Consider the following 18,170-nt stretch of genomic DNA (forward strand, 5'->3'; position numbering starts at 1 on the left):
TGGGCCTGCTTCAGAGGCGCTCCCAAAAAGCGAGCGCTCGCTCTGAATCAAGGCGGGCGCTGGTCTTTTTAGTTGCGGCCTCCTGGCCGCTCGCATAGCTGTGGGTGACCACCCACAGCTATTGCGAGCGGCCAGGATGATGGTCGCGATGGTCAAGACCATTGCGACCATCGGGCTTGCGACGAGACCCTAATAGAGCCGGAAGCTCTCTCACTGACATCACTGGTGATGTCAGTGGGGCTGCCCACAAACGGCAGACATTCGCTTGGGAACGCCTCCGTTTGTGAAGCCACCCCTACAAAACGGGGCGAGTGGTCAATCAACATCGACAGCCGCCCCTTTTGTAATGAGCCACGGAGCAAGTGCTTTTTGAGCTCCCTCTGGGGTTTGCGCACGCCGCACGAGCGGGTCTGAATCAGGCCCTATATTCTACCAAAACATTGTCAGTCAATACCACATCCCCAGTGATTTCATCTCATCCATTCCAGTCATCTGGATATAATTATTAGACCTAATGAGGCAAAATTCATATTGACTGAGTGTGTGATCTCTGGTTATTCTACTGCCAGCTACAAAAGTAGCTAATATTGATTCTATCTGAATAGTAATTTTATTGTATCAAGATTGTAGCATGTGCATGGATTTTAAAGTTTTAGAATGCTGACAAATGTCTAGAAGTGATTTTCAACTATAAGTATTTTTTCTTAAACTGTGCTTTATGACATACAGTATACAGTATATGTATTTTTAACATTATATGTGAACAATAAATAAGAAATCTTCTGTCTAATGATAAACACCTACACGGCTCTTTCTAGTTCTTTAGTTTTTTTTTTTTACAAAATTTGCATTTGTTTTAACAGGATTGTATAGATTTACAGCGCCGCTATTTTTGTTTTTATTAATTTAGTTACCAACCAAGAGACTATTTGTTTTTTAGAGGCTGCTTATAAGTACCAATTGCATTCCGCTGTTACATCTTGTGTGTTTTAAGATCTATACTCACCTCTGAAGTGCCTACATCAGCGCCCATTATACCCACATTTTTTTATACAAGTGTCACATATCAAATGAATATTCAGTCTCCTGGTTGGTTCTACTCGCATACATTTTCGGCAAAGTAGATGCCAGGTGCTAGCAGAGTCTCACGGGACCAAGCGTGCCGAGAGGGGCTGTTTGGCGCGACTGCAGCAAAGACAAGTGAGGAGGACACATCTTTATGTGTAACCAAGCAAACAAATCTTGGGTCAAGCAGTATTGCCGTCCGGTGTTTGGCTACCTATAGTATTTGTTGGGTGTGACTCCAGAGGTCCCAGATGTGGGGTGGCTGTGGCTTGGAGCTGTGTGTATGTATGCTCTAGTCACTTTAGACGTTCTAACTATGAGTTTGATGTGTTGTAAAGACCTTAGCACTTTATTGTCTTATGTAAAATGTGCTGTGTTTGTTTTTGTTTTTCCTGGTGGCCAGGGAATGTATTGGTCTGTATTTACATTAACATAAAGCAGAAACATTTGTCTAATGTTGCATGAAAAAGATCTAGCTACCCACGTATTGTATGTATTAAATAAACGTATGTCTGTTATGAAGACACTGCCTGGATTATTATTATTATTATTTATTTATATTGCGTCACAAGTGTTCCGCAGCGCCTTACAAAGCACATAAACAAATAGGTTGCCTTATGGTGCGTACACACTGGGCGATAAAGTGGACGACTGAAAGATAACGATATAGTTATCGTTCAGTCGTCCACTTTATCGTCCATTTTTAACCCCAAAAAGATGAACGATAACGACGACGCGCGTTCCCGCGGATCATTCGTCATCATCGTTCATCGGGCTGACATGCAGGCCAACCTGACGATCTCGTCAGGTTGCTGCATGTTGGGGAATGGGGGAGAGAGCCCGGCGCTGAACGATATCGTTAATGATATTGTTCAGCGGCTGTGCTCAATGTCATGAACGACATTGGGCGCAGCCTGCCGGGGACAACACTACACCATATTGCTCAGAGAGCATATCGTGTAGTGTGTACCCACCATTACAGTGACTTACAGTGCAATACAATACAGGACATGGATAATATACATTGCTACATTCGCGACCATAACACCCAGATAAGCAGCAGAGCAAAGCAGCCAAGTGTTAGGTGCCCTAGTGGGGAGTAAGAAGTAGATGAAAGTAGAGTTAGGAGAAGCACAAGAGGGTAGAGGGCCCTGCTCATAAGAGCTCACATTCTATAGGGCAGGGACAGACAAACAGGTGTGACACAGAAGGGGTAGGCAGGGAGGAAGGAGTATGTAGCAGTAAGTTAAGATGAGAGCTGGTAGGCTTTGATGAATAGTGGGTCTTGAGAGCCCGGGATTAGCACTGGATGTGGCTGAACATGTCCGGGTTGGTTATGGATGTGCCTGAACGTGTCTGGTTAGGCTATGGGCAAGGGCAAACATGCCTTTAATGGCTCTGGACCTGACTGAACATGTTGGATGAATATAATACAGTATATGATATCTGGTGAAATAGCTGACCTAACATGTTTTGTCATATTCTAGATTGAAAGAAGACTTGACAACGTCCGTCTGGTGTGTCACAATGCACACAAGAAACTCCTTCTCTGTTTGCAGGGGCAGCCTGGCACTGACCCCGACAAGAGATACGTGAGTTTGCTTCTCAGATAAAGTTTGCATAATGTTGTTCTAGATGTGGCCATAGTAGGGAGCAGGGTACCATCCTCAGTGTCTAAAGCTGGGTACACACTATACGATATATCGTACTGACACGGATACGAGCGGTAAATCATGCACATCGTATAGTTTGTATATCCGATTGTGCGTTCACAACGGTGAGTGTGGCGCGCATAGGTGAGCGGTGTGCGTCATCGTGGACACACCCACAGCTGTACAATGCCGATTTATGCTCCGGGAGACTTGCCCTATCTTCCAAGAGGCCAGGAGCGCCAAGTGTTTTTTGGGAGCCTCCCAGCTGTTCCGGGGGTGAAGACAAGCGTGACCCAGCTTAAGGGGTGCTTTCATCATTTGTTCTCTGATGGACGTACTTGTCTTTTATAACTTATATTTCATTGAGGTTTTTATTATGCCTATGCTTACCGATCAACTTCAGAGAAATAATAATATACATCACAAATATAAGTATATATAGTTAGATAAATAGATGTGTATATGTTTATATATTTGTATGTATATATGTAATTCAGTCATTACAATAACTAAGCAAATAACAATAGGATAGGAAGAGCAGGTAGCTGGATGGGAATGTTACTGTTATATATTTAACCTAAAGGTGCGTACACACTAGACGTTATATCGTACATTTCGTCCGGATCGTACAATATATCGTTCGCATCGTCTAGACTGTATGCGCTATATCATGTACAATGCGCACTCCCGCGCATCGCAAGACACTTCTTTTGTCGTCTGTACATGCAGCCCAATCTGGCAATATTAAGATTTGCAGCATAGCGTTCAATGTGTGCGCACAACCAAACGATATGTGGTATGGATTTATGGTTTTACGAGACCAAACGACATATCGTTAACGATGGAACGATTTAAACGTTGAACGATAAATCGTTTGATCGTTTTTTTTAAATCATCTAATGTGTATGCACTATATCGTCTGTCCGGAAGTTCAAGGGGAATCGTTAACAATGTCGGATCGTTTTTCACAATCGTCTAGTGTGTACCCAGCCTAAAGGTATATATAGGTATATATATCTGCAGATGATGGTCGTTCATACACACTGAACGACCATTATCTGCTGCTGCAGCGGGTCGAGCCGGACTGGGGGCAGGTAGGGGGCGTGGCCTAATTGTGGGGGCACGATATATTGGCCGATCAATTGATCGGCCAGTGTGTACCCAGCATAAGACAGATACAGTGTGCAGGGATTGTCATTGTGGCGCTATCATCCCAGACAATAATCGGCTACAAAACCTAAAGTCATGTGTCTCATATCCAGTAGAACTTGCAGTATCAGATTAGCCGGAGGGGTATGGAGTCGGACTCTGCTGAGCGTGGACAAATGACTTTATATAAGTGCACGTAAATGGGCCAGACATACTTGTGGTCAGGATTAACTTTTTGTTTCCTTTTGTAGAAAAAGCTCCCTCTCATGGGTGTGTCTCAGTCTATGATAGATGGCTGCGCGCAGTTCAATGATGAAACGCTATTAACGTAAGTTCCTGCTGTTTTCCTGTCCCTATAATGCCATTGTGATTAGTATTACGTATCAGAATAATGTATAGTAGGGTCACACTCCCCTATATCCCGTGCACGGCACTGTATGTGAGAACACTGCAGAACTGAGATGCTCTGTCCTGCAGGAAGACCCTGTACTCGTGCGGGGACGCGGAGCAGCGGCTGGCCCAAGAGCTCTCCCAGCATGAGATCCAGATTGAGAAAGACATCCTGGAACCCTTTAATCAACTGACAGAGGTAAATCTGTGCCCAAAAGTCATTCATACACCATTATACAGATGGGTCCACATACATCTAGCCTCCTGGTGCGTTAAACAGCCCGTCTAGTCGCGCCATGCTGTGGCGTGACTCACTAGAGGCGAGGATCTGTTCGTGCGTCTTTTTACCTTCGTGTGCGTCTTATTCACACAACAATGGGAATAGATGGCACACGCAGCTTCTGCTGATGTAAAATGATAAATACAGCATGGCTATGTTCTGTGTGCGTCTGCGGCTGCATCTGTATGCTGAGCGCTACGTTACAGCATTACAGCCACTGACACTGTAACGTAGCATTTAACAAGCTGCTTGTGCTATATATTCACATGTGTGTGACTAAGACGCATTTCAAGGTAAAAAGACGCTCGGCGCTACAGAGTCACACTGAGCTCCCGCGTTGTGTGGCGAGACTTGTAGCGCACGGAGGATAGATGTATGTGGGGCAGATCTGTACTTCTGTCTGCGTTGCCCTAACCCACAACTCTGTGTCATGGAATACTTCAGCTATAACTGAGCCGGACTGACTGAGGATGATGAGTTTGGTATTACATGGACAGCTGGGTATAGTTTTGTTTGTTGAATTCAGGATAGGAGAAAGCTCTGTTATTTCACCTACTATAATAGGAAGATAAAAGTTCCTCTGGTGAAGACAATATATCATTGAAATATGAAATATAGTTTGAAAGTGAAATGTTTGCAGCCATTTTCCTTGTTTAGTTATAGCCATGCGACTGTCTCTAAGCAGGGTGTATATTTACTTCTTCCTACTCCAGGTAGATATCCCTAACATACAGAAGCTGAGGAAGCAGCTGGCCAAACTGGTGCTAGACTGGGATTCTGCACGGGCAAGGTGAGAGATGGTATACGTGGGAATTAGAATAAAACATACTAAATATACATCAACATATAATCTATGTCAGTAACAAATTCCTATCACTGCAGCGTTTCCTACATTCTCTTGTTACTTCAGCATTCCCTACGCTCTCCTGTTACTACAGTGTTCCCTACGCTCTCCTGTTGCTGCAGCGTTCCCTACGCTCTCCTGTTGCTGCGGCCTTCCCTACGCTCTCCTCCTGTTGCTGCGGCCTTCCCTACGCTCTCCTCCTGTTGCTGCGGCCTTCCCTACGCTCTCCTCCTGTTGCTGCGGCCTTCCCTACGCTCTCCTCCTGTTGCTGCGGCCTTCCCTACGCTCTCCTCCTGTTGCTGCGGCCTTCCCTACGCTCTCCTCCTGTTGCTGCGGCCTTCCCTACGCTCTCCTCCTGTTGCTGCGGCCTTCCCTACGCTCTCCTCCTGTTGCTGCGGCCTTCCCTACGCTCTCCTCCTGTTGCTGCGGCCTTCCCTACGCTCTCCTCCTGTTGCTGCGGCCTTCCCTACGCTCTCCTCCTGTTGCTGCGGCCTTCCCTACGCTCTCCTCCTGTTGCTGCGGCCTTCCCTACGCTCTCCTCCTGTTGCTGCGGCCTTCCCTACGCTCTCCTCCTGTTGCTGCGGCCTTCCCTACGCTCTCCTCCTGTTGCTGCGGCCTTCCCTACGCTCTCCTCCTGTTGCTGCGGCCTTCCCTACGCTCTCCTCCTGTTGCTGCGGCCTTCCCTACGCTCTCCTCCTGTTGCTGTGGCCTTCCCTACACTTTCCTGTTGCTGTGGCCTTCCCTACGCTCTCCTGTTGCTGCAGCGTTCCCTACGCTCTCCTCCTGTTGCTGCAGCGTTCCCTACGCTCTCCTCCTGTTGCTGCAGTGTACTTTTGGTTCTTCGTCTCCCCTACACCCAGTAGTGGTGATATAAACAGATTAGTAGAACCACCCCATAGACCAGTAGTATTATTGATGTATTACCGATTAGTATACTGACCAGTGTCCCTTATAGCCATATCATAAGTACTTGAGGCCATTTCCATCTACTCTGCACCTTATAGTTATAAGATACAATAACCGCTACCCTGTATAATCATCCCGTAGCGATCCATGTAACTCCATGCCAGCACAGTGCCAGCGTTGTGCCCTCCAGTAGAAAGGATTGACGTGATGGTTTTCCCATTGTCCTACTGCCATTTACTAGCTCAGCGCCTTCTCCATAGGTACAACCAGGCTCAGAAATCCTCCACTACTAATTTCCAAATGCAGCCAGGGAAAATGGACTCTCTGAAAGAAGAGATGGACGAGGCAGCTAACAAAATGGAGCAATGCAAGGTGTGCGTACGGCAAGTACTGCCGGCAATGCGTCTATCGTTATACATAGGGCACTGTTCAGGCGTGTGTTCGGTTCATGTTCTGGCACATGTTCTATTAATCTGTGCATGTATGTGTGTGTATATATATATATATATTATATGTATAATATTAAATCTATATTATATGCACAGACATTTGTATAGGAATAGGCTTTGTGTCAGGTATGTGTATGGGCTTGTCTGTGTCTGCATAAATGTTTTATTTCATTCGGAATGAGAAACATTACGAGCCTTGCTGCAAAGTATACGCTAGTGTTAGGCCTGTACTGCCCATGTCATCCCACCTGTCTCCCTCCCTATAGGATCAGCTGGCCGCCGATATGTACAATTTTGTCTCCAGGGAAGGGGAGTACGGTAAATACTTTGTCACGGTAAGTCTACCTATGGTAATGGGCTTTGCATGAGTATTGTGGGCACAGAATGGGTAAATGTCTCTGCAGCTAATTATGGGGCCAAAGTTGGGTATTTTATCACCGTGTTCCATGGTCAGCCAAAGTGCAATCTTGTGTGCAGTGGGGCCATGTATGCATGGTGATCTACATCCCAGACATTTTCACTTTTGTGTTGGGGTTCACGAGGAGACCGCAAGAAGACCGTGCTTTCATAATTTTCTTCTGGTAGCCTCACAGTAGTGGATTTTTGGTGTAAAGGATCAATAATCAGATCAGCGGATGGGATTACCAGCCGGAGGTCTGCTATCGATAGGAAGATATCTCCCACCATGATCAGAACCTTCTATGTGATATCTGTCGTATCGGCCTGATAAGCCCCTGAAAGATGTACTCCTATGTATTAGTGCGTTATTAGCTCTTTAATGTAAAGCTGGGTACACACTGGACAATATATCAACCGTTCGTCGGCCTAGAGTGTACCCAGCATTAGGCTCTTCTTTCTATAGGCTTACTGGTCTTCAGACTATGCAAAGTGGTCACAAGAGAAAAGATACTCTCCTTATTGGGGCACTTATCCACCAACTGGTCTTCAGATTAAGGGGTCTATTTACTGAGCAGTGTTAGGAGACAGAGTGAAAAGTGATAAGGTGCCAGCCTATCAGCTCCTAACTGCCATCTCACAGGCTGTGTTTGAAAAGTGACAGTTGGGAGCTGATTGGCTGGCACCTTATCACTTTCTTATCACTTTTCACTCAGTCTCCTAACAATGCTTAGTAACTAGACTCCTAATTGTATTAGATGATCCTTGTATTATACTTTTTACTGTGGCAAGTTTCATTATGGGACTCTTTGGTCTCCTAATAAGTGACGGGGCATAGTTACTTAATGCATGCAAAATTCAGACAGGTCGGGTCAGTACAATAGAGGTGATCAGTGCCCTGATCCAGCTATGGGGGTCTCTATCTATTCTATTAGGGTAGCTCAGGGCAAACTGACAATTAACTTTTATTTGTGTAGTAACCATTTGAAGTGAAATAGCCCTTATATGGGGGTTCCCTCATACCTTATAGGGAGAACCAGAATTTTCCAGGTTAACGTTTGCCAACACTTTGCAATCAGAGCAGTTTTACAGGGTCTCCCATGATTTGTACACCGCATGTGTGTGTCTCACTTGTCTCATGTACTCATTGTGTTTTGTTTTCTGTGTGGGTTCTGTCTTCAGTTATTAGAGGCTCAAGCAGAATACCATAGAAAAGCACTAGCTGTCTTAGAAAAAGCACTACCCGAAATCCAGGCCCAACAAGGTAAAGACCCGCAGCCACCTGGCTCCTTGCACCCCTCTCAGCTTTGGTTTGATCCTGTCCTGCCTGTGCCTTTCACTGTCTGGGTACTAGAGTGGGCAATGTCTCTAACACTCTGCTGCCACTGCTGGCCGGGGATTGGCAGACTGGAGGCTGCTCTGTATCCGTCTGGTGTTTCTGCAGTCTTCAAATTTTATACTCTGATTTATGTTCCATATTATTATTTATGCTGAGGAGAATCTCCCAGGTATGACTAATGCAGTGATTTTTGTGTGTGTCTATATATAGCCCATTACTAAATCTGGATGGCGCCATCATGGGGGTGGTACCTGCGTGAAACTACTGCCAATCCCAGTCAGCACCTGGCAGACGTTCTGATTGGCCAATGACAGCGGCCTGCAGCTAATATAAAACATAGAAGTGGCCATTTTGTCTGTTCATATATGGGGCAGCTTTATTTCTGGGCCAATCCGTGCCTTTCTATGCCTCTGCTTTCCACACGACACGCGTGTGTTTCCCTCCTGCATTTCCTTCAAATGCCAATTTTTTTTTTAATGTCATCTAGTTGTTCAGATCTTTCATTGTCTTTCCTATGGTGCCTCCTCTGTCACGTGTCTCCTCTCGCCCCAGATAAATGGACTGAGAAGCCTGCATTCGGCACGGTACTGGAGGAGCACTTGAAGCGCAGTTCGCGGGATATCGCGCTCCCCATTGAAGCTTGTGTGATGATGCTGCTTGAAACCGGGATGAAGGAAGAGGTGGGCAGCGGGACTTTTTAAAAAATGTTTTACAAGTTTACAAAAGTGGTTTTCATAGTGGTCTCAAGATAAATGTATGAATCCATCTGCTTCGACGTATATACATAGAAAATAATGTTTTTATACTGTTCCTTCAGTAATGTTTTGTTTCCCAACTAGAAAAATGGACACTGCTACCAAAGGTGCAAAGCAATGGAAAACAAATATATATTTTATTACGTAGAAGTTGCAGAAGGACAGGTTTTAGCCAATATGTTTTAGGTCACCTGGTTTAGTAAAACGGTCACAGTTATGACCCCCTCCCCCCCATTAATGACCATTCTGTCTGTAGGGATTGTTCAGGATAGCAGCCGGGGCCTCCAAACTGAAGAAGCTCAAAGCCGCCCTGGACTGCTCGGCCTCCCAACTGGAAGAGTTCTACTCGGACCCACACGCTGTTGCAGGTGAGGGACAGATCTAAACAGGGGTAGCGGTGTGCAGGTGGGGGCATCCTTGCCCATTAAACATTTTTATTTATTTGGTTAATGTTTGTGCTGCGTAATGTTTGGGATGTGTTCAATCACGTTGCCTAAGGCAGAGTCAGCCCTAAATTACGGATATGTTGTTGTCAAACTAAAACAAAGATTTTTCCCTACTCTGAGAGTTTGCCGAGTGCTGGGCTATGAGATTTATGACCTGACTGGCACAGTGTCTGATGGGAAATAAAGCTAGGGTGTGGTAGTGCTCTTATTTATCTCTCCCACTTCACAGACACTGCTAACCTTATAGTGTATAGAGAGGGTGCTGGTGTAGGCGATCAATGTACACTGCACAGTTCTTTATATTGTAGCTCCTCCTCTCTATACCACCTCCACCAATAGGTGCTTAGTTTGTTTTTTGTAGTACGTGAGTAAGTTGCAATCTCGTGAAGCGGTTTTATCGCATCGTGTTGCGGCAAAGACGCACATTCCAGGGAAAAAGAGGTTTCATCTCTCAGCTCTGCTCACTCGCGCCAGGCGTCAGGCGCCACGTGGCGTATTGAGGCTAGGTGTATGAGGACACATCTATCAGTCCTATTTTTCATGAAGTTAAGGGGAAGAATAGTAACCTGTTTTGTTCCAAAAACATTAACCTACACCAGTGGTTCCCAAACTGGGTGCCGTGACACCCTGGGGGTGCCTTAGGGTGATCCAGCACCAAATAAAGTGATTTTTAGTCGGTGGGATAGGCAAAACCAAGGCTAATGACTTCCAATCAAAAAATATGTGGTCAAAAAGAAGCTCAGCCCTGTCAACCATCACATAACTGAACCTAAGGGTGACGCATAAGCACAATTTACTTCATTTATTTTTTGGATGAATTTCTCAATAATAAACTTTTGGCCCAGGGGTGCCGTGGAAAAAATGCTGATACTCTAGGGCGCCGTGATTCAAAAAAGTTTGGGAACCACTGCCCTACAAATTCTCAAGCATAAACTAATCACTGGAAATATATGTAATATAGTGAGCATTAACTTCTTAACCACTAAGCGGGCTAATATTTTTTTCCCATAAACCGCTCAGAAATAAAATAGATAATTTTGTTAGCAGGACCGTATAGCAGGCTGCTTGTGGGCATTAGGTAAGTACTGAAGGTTTTTAAATGGTGTCAAATGGCTGATTTGTGTTTTTTTTTGTTTGTTTTTAAAAAACTTTTTTAGATTAATCTCAACCGAATTAAACAAAAAATGCGAAGAAAAAAAAAAATTGTAAAAAAATAAATAAAACATTTTCAAATTAAAACAATGTAATTACATTTTGAGGTGCCTAAAAGCTGATTTTGGGGTAATTTTGAGGACATTTTTTTTACATGTAATTATTGGACTACTTAAGCTAATTGGAAACTTCCGATTGCCTAATTAGTCATTAGGGGGGTGTCCAAGGGGTTCAGCATGGTGTCCCAACATTTTAAGCTTAAAACAAAGATTCTTCTTTCCATCTCTCACCCTCAGGGAAGTGCGAATGGAAAAATGTGAATTCAGTCTGACTGGTACAGTGCGAGCTGTAATTGGATTGCAAAATGAATTCGCTATGCAAATTCGAAGAGAAAACAGCACCTCGCAATTCACACCTAATTGGATTGACCCCTTAGTCTATTTACCATCAAGATTTAGCTTGGCTAATTTTAAGTGGTTGTAGAGGCCATTATACTTCATGCTATGGTGCTATTTGAGAATATCTTATAGAAAATGTTTGCGGTTAGAAATTGGGTCTCATCGAAAAATGTTATAGGGTGTACGGAAACTGCTTAATCTTATTCCAGGAAATATTGATTGACACTCCCTAGGTTTAGACCTTTTTTTTTAATTCTTTCTTTTTATGAGGTTCTCTGCATTCCTATGTTTCACGGGTTCACATGTAGGGCTTAACCTTGGGCTAACGGATACTGCCAATCAAGTCTTTGGAATCTGAATTTCTTCTTTGGGTTCCACAGGGTCCACAGGAATGACCTTGGGGTATGTGGTTGGAGTGATCCAGGCACCAAACCGTTTAAAGCTTTATCTCCCAGGATGCACTGGGTCCTGCTCCATATATATCCCGCCCCTGGCTACAGGCTATTAGGTTTTTTTTTTGGTGCACAGGATCAGTGCACCTTGTAACAGGGAACTGCTTAGGCAGTCCCAAACTTTGTTTTCTGTTTTTATTTTATGAGTAAGCAGCTCTAGGCGTCTGGATGGACGCCCGTGCTGCTGCTCCTTCTGAGGGAACTGGTGATTTCAGTGGGCGCCAGTGGAGTTTGAGTAGACGCTGGGCCCAGGACTGCAGCCGGAAGACACGGGGATGCAGGTAAGGTGGTTCCCCGCTTGCGGGGAACCACGTGGCAGTCTGCGTACCACCAGCAGTGGAGATTCCCCGGAAGCCGCTGTTGGGAACCAGGGACGACTGCTTCTCTCACTAGACCATCGGGGCAGATAATACAGTGGCGGCAGCCATGTAAGAAGCCAGTGCGCCCGGTGGATTGATACAGCCTAGGGGAGGTAGGCTCTCCCCGGCAGCCCCTCCCCCAGCCCAGACACTGGTCCAGAGATGAGGTTTCCCGCGTCTGGGTTGCTCCTCCAAGCCTCCCTATATGAGACGCTCAGAGACCACTTTCAGGTACTCTACTGAAGCTGCGAATCTCAGGAGGTTTGGTCAGTCTCCCTGTATACCTCTCCTTTGGTGGCCAGGTTATAGAGAGCTCAATATCCTACTAAGCCTTTGTGCTTTTCGTAGTTGACTAAGAGCCTATTGCGCATATATATATATATATATATTTATCATTGCATTGTATCATTGTATTTGACTTGTGTAAGTTCTGCTGTGTGTTATACTGCCTTTTGTATTCCTGAATAACTGTCAGTTATAACTATCACTGCTATTGCTCCTCATAACCCTCTGCTACAGGTGTGTGGGTTGTTTTGGGGGCGTACACTGTTACATTGTATTTTGCATAACATTGTATTGTTATGTCTAAAGATAAGGAGAGACAGGAGACTAAAGCCCCTGTGCTATTTTCATGTATGGCCTGTCCCCTCAGGATTTCCTACAGGATGGATTGTGTGCTCGCTGTTATAAGGAGTCACCACATCAGTCCAGCCTACCAGCTCCTGGGCAGGAACCCCCTTGGGCTTCCTTTCTCAGATTATGGTGCAGGTTGTAAACAGTTTATCAACACCTATGCCGACCTCTACTATGGGGTACCCTCAGCAGCTTACACCCTGCTATGATTATGCCTCCTATGCATCTGTCCTGGATGGATGTTTATGCCCACTCAAGCCAGAGTATGGCTCCGTCCCCTGCTGCGTATCAGCAAATGCTGCAAGCAGGCAGGCCGGTAGTACCTAAAACCAGAAGGCGGTCGGCTTCTTCCGATCAGTCCGTCCAGCTGGTAGATTCTGATGCATCTTCAGATGATTTTGAAGAGGTACAGGGCTACTCTCAAGAGTCTCTCTCAGGAGAGGAGGACCATCTGGCAGCAGTGGATGTTCCCTCCCTAATTAGGGCAGTCAAAACTATCTTAAACATAGATAGTGAAGAACCAGAATCTAGGAAGGCTCCGGTGTTCAAGCGCCAGAAGGTCGTTAAGGCTGAGTTTCCCAAATCGGAGCAACTCTCTGAACTTATGGCGGAAGCAATTCCATGTTACAAAAAAAGTTACAGCTTTATACCCCCTCCAACCTGGCAAATGTGCTAAATGGATCCGCCTACTGTGGATGCTCATGTGGCACATCTGGTTAAGAGCGCCACATTGCCTATACCATCTGCTTCCTCCTTTAAGGATCCTACAGATAGAAGACTTGTGGCCTGTCTCAAGACGTTTTTTTCTCTTTCAGGAGCTGTTACCCTCTCGGCCATGGCCTCAGCTTGGGTGTTTAAGGCCATTGAGGAATGGTCAGGGGCACTGGAAAATACTCTTCCAGAGGCTTTCAGGGAGCAGCTGACGATTATCTCCTATATCAAGGAGGCAGCCTCCTATTTGGGAAAGGTGGCATTAGACGCCGGTATTCTGGCCCATCCAGAGAACTTCAATCTATGTTAGACTAGTACTGTATACCGTACAAACGTGTCTAACTGATACTCAATTTTTTTTATTTTTTTTTTAAATACTTGTTTAACTATATAGAAATAGGTAAATGGGATATGATGAATACAAATCCCTTGGACCCTGCCTACTGGCAAACTCTTGATACATTGTGGTTCTATTCTCGTATTTTCAATGGTGTAGTAATAGAGAATTTGATCCTGAAGTTTTTAGGGTCTCACGAGTGCTTGCTTTTCTCCAGGCTGGGTTAGACCAGGGTCTCCGTCTGGCCACCCCGAGAGTTCAGGCACCTGCACTCTGGTTTCAGCAAAGGATCGCCTCGCTGCCAGATGTTGAACCCTCAGAACACCCTGAAAAAATTTTCTAAGGGGAGAAAAAGCTGGGCGCTTCAGTATTAATCTGATGGGTATAAAACTGCAGCTCATCAAACGGGGGTGGCAAACCCCTACCAAGAGCAAGAACAAAGAAAACAAAAACTGGGAGCACTGTAATACCAATATGAATATATTTGATGTCCAAAATACGATAGATTAAAATGTAAATATACACACAAAATAACACACAGACCCTATAGGTGCAAGATGTAGTTGGTAGACAACCTAACCTGACAGACCTACGTGTAAACGAGTGGCTCATACCACTAAATAAACTCAATGAGTAAGCAACAATGTAGCCACATAATAAAAAAAAATATATATATATATATATATATATATATATATATATATATATAAAAAGAAAAAAATAGTCCAGACAAAACCGGTGTGGGATCGAAATATATCTCCTTAGAGTCAACAGCAAAAAGTCACGTAACCAAGACAACAGGTGAAAATCTAATTGGAGTGATGGTCCAGCATTGCAGAAATGAATATAAATTGTATAACTGTAGCTTAATTGAGATACATTCTTAGTATGACAGATGAATGGATACAATATGCACGTGGGGTGCAAAGACGCTGCTCCGCAGTGAAAGTTGGATCAGCGCAGTGGATGGAAAGTCGGCTGTTGGACAATGAGTCTGCGTGGTAATGACAGGCTCTGCTGTATAGCGGCTCAGTGTAAATCTGTGATCGTTGTACAGCCAACGGCATCTGTCAGACATTACGGATCCTATCGTATGAAAACGTAGGAGAGGCCTCTCCACATTCAGTGCTGGTCCAGCACAATCACGGCCGGCTTTTTAATTCTCTTACGAAAGGCTTTCCAGGCATGGACACATTCGGAGAACACAGGTACACATCCACTAATGTGGAATACAAATCGAGTTACCTATTGATTGTCATCCTATTGCAGGATATCCATTATGCATATTGTATCCATTCATCTGACATACTAAGAATGTTCTGAGGGGTCAGCCTCCCTTTGTCCCTCCGGTAGCTCTATGGGATTTGTCTTTGGTTCTCAGGGCTCTACAGGCTCCCGCATTTGAATCCCTGAAATCAGTAGACCTTAGGTGGTTGACAGCGAAGACAGATTTTCTTCTTGCTATCTCCCCTTCTCAATATAAGGTAAAAATATACAGCACTCAACCTTCTATATAATGGTCTTGTGTTGAATTATCCTAATGTCACAATCCTACGTATACAATATAAATTGCTGGTCTTAAATTAATGACTAATATAATCAGTGCAAAAATGCTTTACTGGGTATAAAAAGACATATAACAAACTTACATATCGGTCAGATACATAAGTAACTGAAAATCATTCATAAAAAGGTACTGCTTGGAACTGGATCTTTCTGTATATATGTTGTGCAAGTGTTGCCCGCTGCAACTGAGTCCTTGCTGTGAATTTGCTAATATCCTTAATGTTGGTATAAATGAGAATGATACTAGCGGCGTCCCGCTGTCTCAAGATGGCATATGTAACTCTTAGTCTGGTATACTTATGTCCGGTGTATAAACAATGTTAGCAGATGGTGCTGTATGCTGCCCGGGGTCCCGTGCAGATGGAGGAGAACCACTCAGACTGGTATGCAGGATCTCCGGACTTGGGTTGCTCAGGATTGACTGTGGAATGGTTGGCGGAAATTAAACCTGCTGTGGCAAGCTGGACTGACGCTACATTCTGACAGGCCTGTATCGGTTCCAGATAGCATAATGGATCGGTTAGAACCTCCTGGACAGTGTGACAATGAGCCTCTGTCAAATCATTGTGCTGAGTAGCAACCTGTTCCTCATTCAATGCCTGTGTTTCCAAAGACACCATCTTTGGATGATCACTTTGCGTGCAGCCATGTCTGAGCGTACCCTCTTCTAGGGGCAGCTTTGGTACTTCCCAAAAGTGGATTTTTGTACTTTACTTTACATCCATTTCTCTGAATCCATTTGGCGTACACTCCGTTACCTCTACCTTTCTGCTCTGTTCTGTTTCTCTGGTTTGATTGCTTAGTTCTGTTTAATCCCATGGACTTTGTTAATTACGAAACTAAGCACCTATCGGTGGAGGCGTATACAGGGGAGGAGCTATAATACCGGCAACTTTACATATCGGGCCTAATTCATTACCAGTGCCCCCCGGGATCCCAGGGCTAGACGTGCCCCCCCCAATTGCATTCAGTGAAATTGATTGATTTAACAGTGAGTAGAAAAAAATCATACATTATAGTGTTAAATATACAGTTTTAAAAGTAGAACACAAATATGGATTTATATGATAGATCAGTACATGGGCCTTCAGGGAGCTGCATTTAAAAATTTTAATTTGAGCCATTTCCTTTGAAGGGGCCTTAAAGTCTTATCTGCGTGAGCTGCCGGAACCACTGATGACCTTCGGCCTGTACGAGGAGTGGACCGCTGCCGGGAAGTAAGATGATCCTTAATAATTTATAAAGCTCCAGACATAGGGCACAGAATAGCGACCTTTATGTTTATCTGACGTAGTCACTTAAGGACTCGTTCAGATTAGTTCTTTTAGATGAGCAGTGCTCTAAATGGAATGAACAAACTGTATTGGGATCATTTACCTCTGTGACTACGTTCATCTGCCACTGACATGAACAGTCATCCAGAGGGGATGGGTACGAGATGCTGGCACTCGGCATCCCGGCGGTCAGAATCCCAACGCCGGCATCCCAACCAGGGCACAATGCCGACGCCTAACGGTAAGTACTCCTAACCCTCCCTCTCCGCAGCCTAAACCTAACCTACCCCTTTAGTGCCTAAACCTAACCCTCCCTCCCCGCTGCCTAACCCTAACCTATCCGCCTAGTGCCTAAACCTAACCCTCCCTCCCCGCTGCCTAAACCTAACCTACCCCCCTAGTGCCTAAACCTAACCTACCCCCCTTGCAGCCTAAAACTAACCCTCACCTTAGTGCCTAAACCTAACCCCCCCCCAGAAGACTAAAACGAACCCTCACCCTAGTGCCTAACCTTTACCCTAACCCCAGTACTTACCTTTGGGATCCTGGCTGTCGGCATTCTGACCGCATCCCATCCAGAGAACTTCATTCTATCTTGGACTAGTAATGTGTACTGTACTAGTTTTCTATTTTTTTTCAATACTTGTTTAACTATATAGAAATAAGTAAATGGGATATGATGAATACAAATCCCTCGGACCCTGCCTACTGGCAAACCCTTGATACATTGTGCTTCTATTCCCACCTCCATGTTTATGGACTGCAGCCTAACAAGCTTAGTCTCCTAAAAGTTTTCACTTCTTTTACATTGACTGAAATTCAGTAAGTGCCTTCTCTTGTAGTCAGGTGACTGATAACCAGACAGTGATAAATGTGCTTCTAGAGTATCACTCACTTAGCCCCCTTTTTTTTTTTGTGGCTACAATAGTTTTTGAGTGTGAAATCCCTGGTGCTCTTCCTGGTAGGATCGGTCGTCCGCGCTGTGAGACCTGGAGATGCCAGAAGAGCAGCAGATACTGTAAATTAGTGCTGTGCTGGCTGTCTCCCATTTATGCACTACAGACAGCGGCGTCCTCGGTGCCTCGCGCAAGCTCTGGATCTTTGCACATTACGTACTGTCTGTAACCACTGAAACATGCCTATAGTATAGCAACGTTTGTCTGATCTGTCGTCTCCACAGTGTCTCGGACCAGAATACAAAGCTGCAGAGCCTATGGGTTGTTTGCCAGAAACTTCCCAAACAAAACTTGGAAAATTTCAGGTAAGTTACCAGACTTCCCTGTCAACACAAAATCCTATGGGGTGGGTGGAGGAGCAGGGCTGGAGTTATAGCACCTTCCGTTATACCCCGCTCTCAGAAAGCTTGCCTATGGCATTTTACACATTTTTGTGGGGGCAGCCTTGTAGTGCAAATAATGTGTATTATTTGCACTACAAATAATACACTCTACTCAGTAATATTTTATTTATAAAAGGGAATGGAAGAGTATGTGGGAAAACCCCTTTAAAGACTAATTCATTGAAACTGTATGATCATCACTTGCAGTACTACCCTCTTCCTGACTGCGTGGTGGCGCTGTTGCCATGTCACCAGGCAACAGGCTATCAGGAGTTTTA

General features: G+C 44.8%; 1 protein-coding gene across 1 annotated transcript in view; it reads left to right on the forward strand.

Moving 5' to 3' along the window:
* The first annotated feature begins 2,448 nt into the window (after positions 1–2,448).
* The window catches only part of ARHGAP17 (Rho GTPase activating protein 17), a 31,301-nt gene continuing 15,579 nt past the window's right edge, over positions 2,449–18,170 (forward strand). Inside the window, exons 1-12 of the mRNA XM_088470325.1 lie at positions 2,449–2,481; positions 2,553–2,657; positions 4,118–4,194; positions 4,344–4,455; positions 5,250–5,326; positions 6,547–6,658; positions 7,002–7,070; positions 8,314–8,395; positions 9,023–9,150; positions 9,482–9,593; positions 16,415–16,496; positions 17,734–17,814. Coding sequence (XP_088326451.1) covers positions 2,449–2,481; positions 2,553–2,657; positions 4,118–4,194; positions 4,344–4,455; positions 5,250–5,326; positions 6,547–6,658; positions 7,002–7,070; positions 8,314–8,395; positions 9,023–9,150; positions 9,482–9,593; positions 16,415–16,496; positions 17,734–17,814 — 1,070 coding nt within the window. The remainder of the gene's footprint in view (positions 2,482–2,552; positions 2,658–4,117; positions 4,195–4,343; positions 4,456–5,249; positions 5,327–6,546; positions 6,659–7,001; positions 7,071–8,313; positions 8,396–9,022; positions 9,151–9,481; positions 9,594–16,414; positions 16,497–17,733; positions 17,815–18,170) is intronic.

This window comes from Taudactylus pleione, unplaced genomic scaffold, assembly GCF_031769625.1.
Source record: "Taudactylus pleione unplaced genomic scaffold, aTauple2 ptg000098l, whole genome shotgun sequence".
Classification (NCBI taxonomy): domain Eukaryota; kingdom Metazoa; phylum Chordata; class Amphibia; order Anura; family Myobatrachidae; genus Taudactylus; species Taudactylus pleione.